The sequence below is a fragment of the Centruroides sculpturatus genome, unplaced genomic scaffold (genome assembly GCF_000671375.1).
Source record: "Centruroides sculpturatus isolate CEXI.00-Female unplaced genomic scaffold, Cexi_2.0 scaffold1667, whole genome shotgun sequence".
Lineage (NCBI taxonomy): Eukaryota > Metazoa > Arthropoda > Arachnida > Scorpiones > Buthidae > Centruroides > Centruroides sculpturatus.
The window spans coordinates 89039-104362 of record NW_019385794.1 but is presented as its reverse complement, the minus strand read 5'-3'; the positions used below and the strand labels follow the sequence as shown (position 1 = coordinate 104362).

General features: G+C 41.6%; 1 protein-coding gene across 1 annotated transcript; it reads left to right on the top strand.

The window, feature by feature from the left end:
• The first annotated feature begins 690 nt into the window (after positions 1-690).
• Positions 691-3154, top strand: LOC111642169 (protein sprouty homolog 2-like). Its single transcript, XM_023388458.1, has one exon. It carries the CDS (start codon positions 1087-1089, stop codon positions 1930-1932), a length of 846 nt encoding a protein of 281 aa, XP_023244226.1. The 5' UTR covers positions 691-1086; the 3' UTR covers positions 1933-3154.
• The last annotated feature ends 12170 nt before the right edge of the window (positions 3155-15324 follow it).

The window sequence follows — 15324 nt, the reverse complement described above, 5'->3', positions numbered from 1 at the left end:
GAGTTTCGAAACAATTGTCGTGGTGGAGCCGACAGAAACTTTTTAAGTACCGACAGAAAAGGGGGAAAACCCCCACACTACTGTATTTTACTTCGCGTGTCTTTAACTGTCTCGTGCACCTGCTGTCCCATGACGTCATGGCCAAGTTATCCACGTGATTTCGATATGCCAATCGCCGAATATATTCCGATTGTCTATTGTTCGACGTTCATTAGACGTATCGAGGTGCGTGCCGTTTTTCACACGCATCGTACGATACATGTCGTGTCGGTAACACATCCAACAGCAAAAGGACGCTATCAATGCCTGTTAAAATTTAAATTTTCCGCCTTATAAAAAATATAAATGTAAAAAAATAATAATAATAAATAAATAAATAGACAGCCATACGTTGTGTTTGTAGAGTGACGCGTAGACGGATGTTACGACCGGTTAACGCGCGCGCGTGTGTGTGTATATGTATATATAAATATGTTTTTTAAAAAATTGAAAGGAGTGTTTAAAAAAAGTAGGGCGAAAAGTTCGAAGGTCACTCGGAGCGGAAATACGGAAAAACGAAGAAACATTAAAGAGCGGAACGACGTTAGAAAGCGGCGTACGGGCTATTTGCCAAGTTTAGTATAAGTTACGTTTTCATTGAGGAGAGCGAAGGAGAGAAAAGCTCGGCCACCCCATTCATAAAAACGTCATCGAGGCAGCGACGTTTCTCGTTGGCCGAGACTGTTCCTAAGGAGTGGTGCGATCGACGTTACACGGGAAAGATAGTCGGCAGTTTCCTGTGCAGCTGCACAGTTCGTTGAGCATGGGATAGACGTTCTAATACACAAGAGTGGCTAACTATTCTTTGTGTGGAGTCGGCGTCCGGCATTCTAGTCTCTAGGAGTACGCCAGTTACAAAGCGTGTGTACGATCATCGATCGAGTCGGCGCGTCGTACACGAGGCCTAACTAGTCGCAAGGTAGACGTCGGTCAGGAGCTACGTCGATGCCATGACGACGACCGGCTCCGCTGGCAGAGTCTTCGACACGGTAGGTGACGCCGGCGGCGAGTGATCGCGCGGCCGACGGAACGTGGAAAAGGCCCTCCATGGCCCAACATGGCGGAAGGCTCTCCGGATGCAACGTGGAGACGGCGCAGGCGGTCGGCGGCGCCGGCGTCATCAGCCTGCTGCAGCCGCGGCCGGGCATGGCCAGGAGACAGAACGACTACATCGAGACGCCCCTCAGGCCGCACTCGCGCTGCAAACGGCAGCGGGCCGAGTGGCCCGCCGCCAAGGATTCGGACGATTCCGGCTCGGCCTCCGACGGTTCGGCCACCGCCTTGAACGCGTCGGGCCCGCTCCGACCCAACGCTCCGGCGCGCGCCAAACAGGCGCTGTTCGGCGGCGGCGGCGGGCCGCCCGTCACCAGCCAGCCCTCTGCGGCCGGCCCGCACGAGGAGAAGGCGCCGCCTTCGGCCCGATTGCCCGAACCCGGCATCCACCGGGACTCCATCATCTGCCGACAGTGCGGACGCTGCAAGTGCGAATCGTGTCGGAGCCCGAAGAGGTTACCCGCCAAGTGGATCTGCAACGACAAGTACCTGTGTTCGGCCGACAACTGCATCGACTACTGTTCGTGTCTGTGTTGCGTCAAGGGCCTGTTCTATCACCTGGCCAAAGACTACGAAACGGATAACGAAGCCTCGTGCGCCGATCGGCCCTGTTCCTGCGTACCTCACGAGAGGTGCCCGCGTTGGAGCTGCCTGGCTTTGGCCTCGCTCTTTCTGCCTTGTCTGTGTTGTTACTGGCCTCTGAGGGGTTGCCTCAAGACCACCGAAACTTGCTACGCGGCCTATTCGGGCCGCGGGTGTCGATGTTCGCCCGGAAGGACGGTGCCACCCATCGAAAAGATACCGGAGAAACTTCTCTTGGACACAAACTCCGACTGTTAACCGTGCCATCAACGTTCGCGGGATGAAACGTCGGGGGAACGGGGGAATTTCCCTCCCCCACCGGGTAGGTACGGACGCGAAATTGTACAGAAGCAGTTTACGTGCGGAAGGAGAAACGCGACCGGCCCGCCACCGTGTATATAATTCTGAGCAAAAGAACATTAAAAAATAAATAATGTCGGGCCGGACGCCCCCTCGTCAATTTTGTTCCTAAAATGGGTTTTCGGTGGATTCGCACGTCGTGGAAAAGTTGCAGGTTTTTACGCGGACGGACGAGTGTAGTAGAAAGGAGGATGTCGAACCCGACCGGATGTAACGCGTCCTACCACCATTATTAACAGGACGTGTCGTCTTTTTAACTAATTTATTAATAGTAAAACAACGATTAGACCTATTACGAATAGGAACTATCGCGTACGCGCGTATATTTTTTTCATCGAACGTCTTTTAGATAGACATTTTCGATGAACGTTGCCTCCGCTTAACTTTCGAGATATGTCTTATCCTTCTAAAAGTCGTGTTTGTTCCAAGGTCTAAGATAGCGCCCGACGATAGCGGGAGGTAAAAATCCAATATTATTATTATTATTATTTTTATTTGTATTTTTTAACTCTCGTATATAAATTGCGCTCTAGTCCCGACTACAATTAGATTTTCTCTTATATATATATATATATATAAGTATATGCGTTAATCGGACCGAAAAGAATCCGCAACGGGGGAGGGACGTGGCGAAAACTGTCACTGGGACGAGCGGTCTTGCCGCCTTTACACACGATGTGATTGATATACGATTGTCGAACCCTCTCTCGCATAAACGGATGCGAACTGTTGTAAAGTTACGTTAACGGAGGACGAAAAACTTACCATTTTGGAGTTGGATAGAATACCCGTGACCCCGACGACCCGCGTAGAAAAAAATATAAAAGATTTATATATGTGGACCGGCCGAAATTTCCACGGGCCTACGTATTCTGTAAATATGAAAATAATTCAAAAAAAAAAGAAAAGATAACTCTACGGCCGGTATTTTTATCATTAAAACAAAAAACAAAAAAAAAGATATTTATTTTGTCTCGATCGGCTGCGAGTTTCTATATTTGAAGAGAAAAATATGTTATATATTTATTTTCGAGAGGTACAAAAAGAAAAAAGAAAAAAAAAGAATTAAAAAATGCTTCGACGAACCGAATTTTGTCAATAAAGATTACTTGTAGTCTTTGCTACAGTTTATTTCTGTGTTGTGTACGTGGAGAAACGCGTCGCTCGTTCGTGGAACTTTTTGGCGGAGCGGAGGTTGTAGACAGCTGGCACGCGTGGGAAGTCAGACGTTGGCTTCATTCAGGTGTGGCCGCGCGTAGCCGCCAGCCGCCCCGCTCCGGTGAGCGCACCCCTCTTTTAATATATATATTTTTTTCCGAAATGCGCCGTTAAGTTTCGCCAACGCATCGCGTCCGCGCGCGAAAGCGCCGCAACCGATTACAGATTATATACAATCCAGACGCGCGCGACCCTCTCTCGTTTACTGATTGATTCTTCCCGGTAGTTGGTCCCGACCGCGCTAAAACGGCCGCGTAACGTCCGTCTTCGCTAGTTACGGTGCGGGCGAGATGCCCCACCCGATCTAATTGGGGGAAAGGCACGAGTCGGGTTAAAATGAAATCGTATATTTCCGAGATGATGTTTAAAAAAGTATAGATGATTGCGAAACGTCTTCTTCGAATTTAAAAAGCTTTAAGAGCTTTCTGTTTTGAAAGATCGGTTTGATCGATTACGAAAGAGGTCACTTGTTTACAAAGTACGGAATTTTCGAAATGTGTTTAGAGACCTTTTCGAGGTCGCTAAAAATCGGTTAGTTCCCCCTTTTTTTCCTTTCTCCTTTTAATCTGTAGGCCTAACCTTAAACTCGATTATTCGTATTTGTGTCGCCGTGTCCTTGCCCATATTACGTCTTTATAAAAATTTAAACACGTGTAAAACTCGCAAAATCTTCACCTCCGAATGGAGAAGAACGTGGCACGGGAGTAATTGGCGTAATCGATGGAGGTATTTTTTTCCCCCTGCAGCGTTATTCGCTAATTCGAGATCGATGTGCGGAGGTAATTATTTGTTATTAAATTTAGGAAGGGCGACCTAAATATGAGCGATGCGCGCGATCTTTAACCCGGACCACACCAGGTGGTAGAGCGAGGAGGGAGGACGCGAGGAAAGAAGGGAGAGCGGTCGGGATATCCTGTGGGTGGAGGTGACCTCCCGGACTTCCTGTCGCCTCGACAACCATTCTAGCCTCCAGCCACGATCGCTTGAATTGGACTAACAATTGGTCGGTTAGTGCTGCGACCATTAGCACTTTCTACTTCTGCGATTGTTCTTTTGTCATCGAAATCAATCCCTAAATAAATAACCCGAACATTTTCATTTCCCTTTTACCGTAATTCGCCATACTCTATTTTTATATACCGGCATACAGAGATCGGTGTCGTCCTCCTCTTAAACACTCATTTTCCATCAAAATTTCTTACTTCTTACGCTTCTATTATTCTCGTTCTTTTTTTTTTATTTCGTCCCCCTCAAAAAATAAAAAATTGAAATTTTATTAAATTGCAATTTGTTACTTTAAAAATTATTTTAGTCGTATTTTATTATTTTATTTCTATCGACTAATTTTAGGGTAATGTTTATTAGGAATTAATTGGGATTTCAGAGGAAAAGGAAGTGATTCTTCCTCCGAAATCTTAATTCCTACTAAATATTACCCAAAAAATCTATTACCGAGAGCTTTCTTGGTATGTTTTTTTACAGATTTTTAAAAAAAATGATGATAATTGTACAGAGACTGAAGTTATATTAAAAAAAATCCCATTTTCACCTTTAAAAACTTCATTATTTTGATTATATGCTTTATAAATATTCGTTTTTTTAATAATAATTTACAAGTTTGAGTTTTTGTGTTTAATTTTAGTAAATATTAAAAACAAAGTGGAAAAATCTCTTAAGTAAAGTCCATAGTTTCGTTCGATATTCTCAGATTCTGTGTTCGTAACGATCCTAATTTAATCCCGACATGGGAAAACAAACAAGATGTAACAGAGAATTAACCGGTAAAAACCAAGGTTTATCTGGCTAATAAAACGTCGAGGAACGTAACAGAACATTATATATACTTTTTGAAAACACGAAATATTTTTTTGAATTAGGGGGTTAAAAAAATATAGCGGGTAGGATTGGTCATCCGCGGATTGACGTCACACGCTCAGCACGTGCGCGATCAGACGAATCGTCTAGTCTTTGTGAAAGAGGAGGCCTAACAGGTCTCGGCGGCCTTGAGAGTGTGATGGCTTTGACGGATGTTAACCCCTGCATTGGGAGGGATACAGAATGTATTTCTTTTACAATGTCCCTCTCGGCTATCTGTTAAAACGACACGCAGCGGTAATGTTGTGGAAACCGCGTACACCCCTTTCACCTCTAACATCCGATAATTCTTTTTCTATATATATATATATATATATACATGATCTACCGGAGCCAAAGAAACGTTAACGATTTGCGAAATCTTCCTTAGAAAAATTCACGTGTTTAACAAGAAACAAATTTATAGTCGGAAGGGAAATTTGACCTGATTTTTTTTTTTAAACGTTCGATTATTCCGACTTTTTTTTTTAACGGTAAAAGTAAAAATGCCGGAAGGTTTTAAGGACAGCGCATTCCCATCGAAGGAGTTGTTTTCTTCTTCGTCGTCATCTCGTGTTTGTATCTGGGAGTGACTATTGAATTGCACTTCCCCAATTAAGGATCTCTGACATTGGGAACACATGTTGATGGCAATCGCCAGACGGTAAATTAATGACGTCGAATAAGTCGATAGAAGAGGAGGTTTCGTGTTCGCTTACACCCGATCGAAGTTTAGAACAGGGTGTGACCCGTCCTCGCGCGTTTTTCTCCCTCCTTTACTACGTCATTGGAAAACGGATTGGAATCTTTTTCCGCCTGTATCTACCAGAGACGAAAGTCCATCCTATGCCAAGCTAATGACTCAAACTTGTTGGAATTCGATTAGATATCGGAGTGTATTTTTTTCGTTCTTTCTCCTGTTTACACACGTAAACTTTGATAAAAAAAAAAAAGTGGATGTCGATAATGCCTTTCGAACATCTTAACGAAATCATAAAACTATAGGAACCTTAGATCGGGAATAGTTTATCCAATCACTCATCCTCCAAAATAAGCATCAAATTCTCATCTCGTTGAAGGCATCGTTTAATTCGAATCACGGGAATATATCTTAGGTTGTATCTGGACCGGAAGTGGACAGGGCGGGTCGACCTTCCGGGCTATCGATACTTCGATTCCCATAGGAGAGAGAGAGAAAGAAAGAAAGACTCGACCTTCGAAACGGTTCCAGTTAAAGAAAAAAAAATCCGAAGGTCGTTTCGAGAGGGAAATTTCCCTATCGTCGACTTCATTCAAAAATACAGCAGCGGTGTCACCTGTTTCTAGGAACGTTACGCCGTACGCGTGATCGGCGTCACGTTTCTCTAAGTTGGATTTAATTATCTCATATTTTTCGATAACCTCATAATTTCCCAGTCGAAATTACGGAGAAGGTTGACGAGGACATCCAACTCGACCACTGTTCGTCAGTCTTTCGACCCGACGCTTGGAACCATTCCAATATTTCTTACTCGGAAATTCTTATCTAATGAATTATATAAATAGTATTTTACAAATTTTAATTCTCTTCTTCCTGTTTTCCCTTTCTCGGCTCGTTTCCCCCCCCTTCTCGTCCCTCGCCGAAACTACGAAAATTTCCCTTCCAATTTTCTTAAATCATTTCGCACGTGCGTAACGGCACGAGCATCTTTCTGGAATTTCCTATCCGCGTGACTAACCGACATTAATTAATATGTTTTTTCGAACCGCCAAATTTACGAAAATTATGATTTAAATTCTAGCGCGTGAGAAATGAACATTAAAATGTTTCGGATAGAATTAATTACGCTCTCGAATTTTCAAAACATGCTAAAACTCCCGTCGGAAATCGTTGCAAATTGCGTTTTAAGCTTCCCCCCTTTTTTTCGCTGGTGTTTATTTTCTACTGCATATTAAAGATTCCAAAGTAACAAAAACGAGCCGTGTAATAGGATAATTTTAAATAATAATAATTTTTATCCCGATTCTTTTCCACACTTACCGAATTTCAGTGGCCTTAACTCCATTACAGAGTTAATTTCCCTCTTTTTTTCCCTAACTGTTTACAGCCATTTATTCATTTCCTAGTACTCATTTTAATGTTAAGAAGCGAGTAAAAAAAAAGAAAGTTATTTTTTAAAAAGAGAAACGGAATTAACTATTGTAAATCTTACTTTTAAATGTTTTTTTAAAGCATCCAATTAAAAGTGTATTTTTAGTTTTTAACGCTAAACAATAACAATTATCGTCCGTAAACCCAACCCCGATTAGATAAAACTATTGTAACACTTCGTACCGATTTAAATTATTATTATTTTCCTTTTCTGTTTAAAGCTTTGTCGTAACTCTCTCTTTTTTTAAATTTCATAATGGGATTTGCGTGCGTAATTCCGTAACAGGAATGGCGCGTGCTTTTCGTATTAAAGTGCGCTTGATGTAACTTTTTAAGAAGAATCGATGTTTTTGGCGTAGGCTTGACCACGTTCGAGGTTAGGCGCCCCATTATCCGTTACGTCACATATGCGTCACAAGAAACTTGAAATCAAGGTCGGTATGCCGTACAGTTTTATATATGTACGTATATACTGTAAATATATATATATATATATATACGCCAAACTGTAAACAAATACCGTCGTGCACTAATTGGTTCCCGGTGGCGTTTTAACTAACTAGAGTGTTAGGGAAAATCTGGAAAATTATCACCTTTAGTATGAGGAAAAAATGAAAAAGTATCCTGGTTAGTTTAAAATAAAAAAAATTCTGAATAATTAATTATCTCGGTTAATTTAAACAGATGAAAGAATCTAATTAATATAGAATTAATCTGGAAAAGTATATGTCCCCGGAAAAATCTGGAAGTATGTGTGTTAGGATAGAGAAAATGTGGAAAAGCATTCGTTATTATAGAGAAAAGCTAGGCGAATTTGGTTAATCCGAGCAAGTTTCTTAAAGTAACTATTCCAGAAAAATCTAGAAAATTATAGGCGTTTTCAGATTAATGTAAGGGATAAATATATTAAATTAATATAACAAATATTTCTGTCATCTAATCGACGTATAGAAAAGCTTCTAAGTATAAATATTGACCAATTAATATAGAGAAAAATCCGCTGTTGGGATTCTCTGGAAACTCTGGAATAATTTATGTATTGCTGTTAATATAAAGAAAAATGTGTAAAATTATTTATCGCCAAATAGTCTAGGGAAATATCTGTAAAATTATCTTTAGTGTGATTAATATGTGGGTTAATCTGGAAAATTATCCGTCGATAGATTAATATAGGGAAAAAGTATCGGAAGATTGGCATATCATAACGTCTAGACGGATTTTTCCGAGGAAGAAATAGTCGGACATCAGTATAAATTTTACAGTTTATCCGGTAGTCGAGAATGTTTAAGAACGTGACGAAACACCCTCGACGATGTAAGGCCATAAAATATTTCTCCACTCGAGGTTAAGTTTCCGAAATTTTCGAATTATTTGGAGAATTTCCACCCACGAATGATCGAGTGGCCGTTGCGAAATCGAATATTAATAAATATTTCGTGGTCGTAGATTATGGAAATTCGAATTGGTGACGCGTAGAGACGACTCGGTTCCGGAAGAATCGGGGAAATCGTTTAAAACGCGCAGCACGCGTCGAGGGAAAAAATAGGTGCGTAAAGAGAGGAAACTCGTAAATCTATTTTTTGACGCGGTAGGGTTTTTGCCCTAATCGTATCGTCTGTTATAAATATTTTGGTTTGGAAGGACGGAAACGTCGGATATTTTCGCCACGTTTTCCGTGTCCGAGCCATCGTGACGGGAATCGATTTCCAGAATTCTTCTCTAATCGGTGTCAAAAGCGATATAAAAGCGTAACATTTAACACCGATTACGGGAAAAAACGCTAGAAATATACCAACGTTTTCGTAAGAGAAGTCGCAATTTGTCTGTTTTATAGGATAAATACCAGTTTTTACAGGGAAAAAGTCAGTTTATCCTATTTTATAGGACGATATAAGAGTAAACGCGCTCCTGTTCCGATGGAATTTTTAACTAACGATATAAAATTTTTGGTAGGGAGGAGACGAAAAAAAAACAAGACAAACACACGAACTGGTGGTTATTAAACGAATCCCCCGCATCTTAGACAGCTAGTCATTAGGATGACATCACCCCCGACTGCGGGACCGAAGCTTCGTTTCCTTCCATTAATCAAGCCAGACGTTCACCAGGTGTGCTCCGAGTTCGTTCGAAATCGGCGGGAGAACTTCGACTTACTTAAACCTAGCAAAAATAACACTGGAATAGGAAAAAGTGGGTTGGTGAAAGAAGGAAGGAGGAGAAACGACCAAGATCCGCGTCGAGTAGGCGATTCCTCCCCCTACTCGGGAGGAGGAAAAAGGAAAAAAAAACCGTTAAGGAATGTCGTCCTGCCCGTGGTCGGAGGTGGACTCGGACGCCAAAAACGGTCCCCGGGGTGTGACAAAAGAAAAGAACGAGTCGGGGGTGGACCGGAACGCATTCCAGTCCACGCTGCTTTGGGGCGGGACGGGGAGGAGCCCGAGCCGAGGGGGGAGAGACAGAAAAAGTGTCGTTGATTTGCGGGAGGCGACAGGTCAGAGGTCGTCACACGCGAGGACGCCCCACATAAACCATTCCTAATGGGCGAAGCACGCGCTGGTTTTAGCCACCTTGCCCCGGGCCATGGGTCACGTGTAAGCGCGTGCCTTGTTGCTAGGTGCCGAGCCCGCGCCGTTCGGCCGTCGTCTCTTCTATTCTCTCTCTCTCTCTCTCGTTCAATCTTTGCTCCCCCTTCCTTTTATCTGCGAGCTTCCGTCGGCAGAGACGACCTTGGCAGGTCGTCATGGCGACCGACTCCCCCATTTTTCCTCTTTTTTTTTTTTAATTTTTCTCCCAAGAAAACTGAAATTCTCGGTTTCTGTTTAACCAGTGCATTTATCTGCTAATAAACCGAGATTACTTCGGGTTATAAGATCATTTGCATAAAATTATCTGATAGTAAATTGCCGAGACAGCTTTTTTTACGCGTCTATGTATACGCGTATCGAACGTTTTGGAAATGTTTCTGGACGATGTTGGCATCAGCGATTCTTTACGCTTCGTCTCCGAACGTGCCCATCTACTATATATCTATCAATTTAAACTACGGATAATAAAACACGTCGATACTTAAACGCGCAGAATCTTAAAAAATAACTAAAGACGGATTTCCACCGCAGAACACGTCCTCGAACGCACTTAAATAAAGCGATTTTTGGAAAAACTTCGGCGTTAAATCAACAGATACGATTTCCGGTAAATAGGAAAACCAACCGGATATCCGGTAATTGGAGACAAGATACGTCAGACGTGTACGAAGTCGAATTTACAATATCGCCACGTCTCTCCTGGCCGGAGTCACATTTTCCATTTTTCGCGCTTCCACTTTTATCAATCATCACGAGTTTTATTTTGTTCACTTATTTCTTGTTATATATATATATATATTTATTTATTTTGAAATATATATAACTTAAGAAACACAATCAAATTCAAATATTTTATAGAATACAGCCTATATAACCTTCAAAGAAATATGCTGTGTATATTGTACTAGTCTTTTTATACATGTTAAAGGCGTGAAACCAAATGTTTTTTTAATACTAAATTTGAAAATAAAAATAGTTTTTCTTCGTTGAAAATTTTTCTGAAAACGGAAAACTTTCCCTGAAAAAATTTCGATTTTTAGAATAAAATACTGCGGTTTGTCATATAAATTACCTAGACGAAACTGAATAGCGAAACGAATTTTTAAAGCGCCACACACGGAAAAAAATTCCTTAATAATAAAAATTTTTATTATTTATTTAAATTAAAAAGTAAATAAAAATTTCGAGGGCATATCTGAAAAAGAAAATTAAAAAATCTAAAAGAGTTATACGTAACAATATATCCATTTGTTTATACGTATCTTCGAAGAGGATAAAAAAAATAAAAAAATAAAAAAAAACTCCAACCTCTTCGTTATAATAATTGAAATATGGGCCAAGTTCGTAAGCGCGCGAGCTGGCTCGGACATGGAAGAAATTCTTCGAAACGCGATGTCCCACCTACTTCCTGCTAGTTTGGGTTTATCGCTGCTGGCTATCTAGGAGAACGCGCCCACCAGCCTGCCAAATGCCTGCAACGTCCCTTCTCCATCAATGACTGCCGAATGCTCATTCATACGCGTTCTCTAGTCCTGCTGGGCATATCCTCGTTAACGAGGACGCACGGCGGCATTCGGAAGAAAAAAAAAAATGCCTCTATCGTGAGTCTGAAGGGGGGAGTCGCGCGAAAAGTGGTAAACAAGCGGCTACCCCGTTTTGTTATCTGTCGTACGAGGAGACAGAATATCAAAGCCGTCGTTCAAAAACAAACAAATCTCGTCGGCTACATCCGGACCGGCGATGTGCACGCGTTTAGATTCGTCCCGATTGGTCGATTATCGGAACGGAAGTGGACCGGTCGACGTTATCGAGCTCGGGAGGCGCGCTAGGTACGGAGGAGATGTCAAGGACGAACTTTTGCTTCGAAACTGTGTAACGTTTATCTACTGTAAGCGGCTACCATAGATGGATTTTAATTGTGTTATTACACAATGTTTATCACTCGTCCACTACTACAATATATGTACGTTCTAACCAATCGGAAATGCGTTTACACGTAAATAATGAAAAAAAAAATATATATCGCCTCTTAGTGGATTGAGTGCGAAGTTTTTATTATTATTGAGTTTTCGTCGGTAATGGCGAAAATATACGATGTATATGCTGTAAATGCCCGTGTTTGTTTTCAAACAACTGTATTATCCTTGTGAATGAATTTATTATTATTATTCTGGCGCGCATTCTACAACGTTGTAGAACCAGTTGTGCCTACAAATTCTTCGACACCGACGCTAATTTCCAAGAATTAAAAATTAAACCGGTAGGGAGGGAGGAAACAATAAAACCAGCTAGACGTTTGAATGATTTGTTACGCGTAACATTTTTCAATTCGTACTTTTTCCTGAATGAAAGCGGCGGCAAACGTTCGATATGTAGTTCTAGTTAAAGGTTACTATCCCTGTTCATTCAAAATATTCTTTTTTTTTTTGTTTCTGTTTCTTATACATAAGGCTGACGACCTCGATATTTAGTTCTTGTTCATCAGATGTTGTGTCAGATAAAACCGAACTTAGAGGTTTGGAACCGGGACCGGTTTTGTAGCTTAAAACTAGGGCCAGGCCTAGATATCGCGCGTTGGTTTCATTCATCCAACAGGCAAATGTAGGACGTGCGCGAAAAGGTTATTTGCCTCTCGAGTACAATAATTAAAGGCGAAATTTTATGTTTTCGGATATTCCCTATTTATTTATTTTTTGTATTTTAGTAGACCCGCGGTACTCTTCCTTCTGGCGTAGATTGTAACTCGAAGATGGTGGAGAGAAATCTTCACGCTGTAATGAAATCAATTTCTGTGTTTATGCCGGACGACCGTCACGATTCTATGGAGTGCAGATGGCCGGAAATCGGCAGGACACACATCACTGATGTCATTTATTTCCACCCCTCCGCTCACAGTTCACCTCCCCCACGCCACTTTTCGGCGCGGAAACACCTGCCGATCGGACCGAAATCATTGTTCTCTAAATGCGGGGATTGTTTTGGGTAAGGGAGGGAAATATGTATAAAAAAACAAGTAGGAAATTTTTTTTTGTAAAAGGGAAAATAGCCATTTTGTTTTTTTAAATCGGAAAAACGTCGGAAGTTTTTTTTATTAAGCAAAATAGGAATTTTTAACGAAGAAAGGTGTAGGAAGAATTACGGATTTTAACGTAAAAAGAATATTTCTACGTTTCTTACGTGAAGATTAGTTTGCTTTAAGATAAAATTCGATGCTAGAAGAAATAAGTAAACGAATTTATCGACCAGTTAACAAAAATATTTGTCACCGGAAATGGGAGAAAGCGGGAACTGGTGGAAGCACTTCCGGTTGACGAAACCGAAGCTGGATTCCCACAGAAACTTCGCACCGTAAAACTCGTTAATGAAATTCTTCGATTAGCAAACGGGACGTTCGGGGAAAAAAAGTGGAAAGAACGCTTTTTTTTCCTACTTCCAATCTCGTTCTTGTACGACGAAGAGCGTCGAGGGAACGACACGGGCGAGCGTCCAACTCGTTTCTCTCCCTCTTTGAAGAGATTTACTACGTGTAAGAATGGCGATTACGTGGCAGGAATAATGTTCGGTTCCTGTTAGAGTTGACCAGAATCGCCGACCGGAAACGGATTTACGGTTACCTAATGCAACCGCCGTTCGCTTTAATTAATACTTAATGGATTCGAAAAAGAAATTTAAAAACGAAAGACGAAATTCCGCTCTTTTGTACGTCGAATGATGGTAAACGATGCGAATTTCCTTCGTTTAATTCCTAGCAGGGAAGAATTTACCTATTTAAAGTAAGAGCGCGGCAAAGTAGTAAAATTGCAAAATCATTTAAAAACAAAGAAAATGAAAATCATTCTCCGCATTTATAGCAGATTTTATTCGAGTCACCTTTCACGAAAAGGGAGCAAGTCGCCCGGAGAAAGATGCGAGAGATCCTCATTCGTTTCACATTTCTATAATATATGACAAAGAAATAAATCTCACACGACGAATTAACATTTAAAGAATGCGATTTTTTATGTCCTGTTCTATCTTCTCGGATGTAAACAGGAAAAGATGCCAAACCTTAAACGAAGGAAGGCGTGTCAAAATTTTATTTTATATCTACATAACTTTACAATAAAGAAATAAAATCAAATTTAAAGTTTTAAAGGCAGAATCGACGATACCGTAAGATGTTTTCTTGACCATAAACCAGTTATTACATTAGTTAAAATCGAACGGAAAAAACAATATTTGTTCCTACTTTCTACCAACGGAAACATATTTTTAAGTAGACAAAATGTTTATATTTTCAGTCATAAATATATCAAAAATGGGATCGAAGGAAATAATTTTATTCGTGTAAAATATTATTCAGAATATTTCACATACACGGGATTTTCTACGTTGTGTTAGGTACGAATTATCAAATTATAAATTTATTAGCCTTTTTTCCTACCGTTTCAGTTCGATAAATGAACTAATTTATGTAATTTAAAATTATTCAAAAGATAAAATATGTTGTAACAAAGAGAGACGTTTCTTCTCTTTGGTTTTCTTTATCCAAAGACCTTCGCTTTCCCGCTCTTTTCGAAAAATTTAATATTTTTTGTTGTGGCCCGAAGGCAACTGACCCGCATATCCTGCCTAAACTAATTTTATTCGTCGACGAAATCCATCGATAAAAACAGAAACATTTATAATTTAATTCGAGAAAAAAATCCGAACAAAAAGTTTTTTAAATGATGTCTTAAGTTTCGGATAATTGCACGCAACGAAGTAACATTTAATCGAATCGAATTTCTTTTTTACACCAAAGACGATGGTAATATCGCGGTAAAAAATGTAATACGTTAAATGCGATAAATAGAGTTTCCGCGTTGTAACGTCGTTTACTACATAAACGCGTAGGGACAGACGGACGGACGAACGGAAGCGAAATTAATTATACGGCAGACTATTCGACTAGTCTCGTGTCTGCCATGTTCTAAAGGGAGGTTATTTGGCGTATGTTTCGTCATCGGGATATAAGCATTGGCGTCGAGCCCTTCGACCTCCGACCCGGAAGGCAAAGGGCTTCGCCGCGCGTCATCGGCGTGCGGCGCGGAGCCGGGGTCGCCGGAGCGTGACGGAATAGACGCGAGGCGGCGGGCCCGAGACAAAGGAGGGGGCCCGGCCGCGGGTATTGTGCCCCGACCCACCGGATGGAAGGGCCGTTAAAGCGCCGGGGGAAACACTTCCGAACGACTTCCGGCGCGCTCCGAGGGTGGTGGGCACGGCACCGGAAGCGGCGGACAATGGAGCGGGGGGAGGGCCGCTGCCCGTAATTATTCGCGCTCTTTTGTCGGACGTCGGGGAAGACGCCCCGATTTATCGACCCACCTTAAATCATCCGCCGGCCCGGCTCTCTTTTGGCGCTTTACGGCGACAGATGGCCGGCTAAATTGCCTCCCATTACGGAAAGGGATAGCCCGACGCCCAAATTGCCCACTTACCCTCGCACTCAGGACCACCCCTCGTCCGTTCGATTCCACGCTT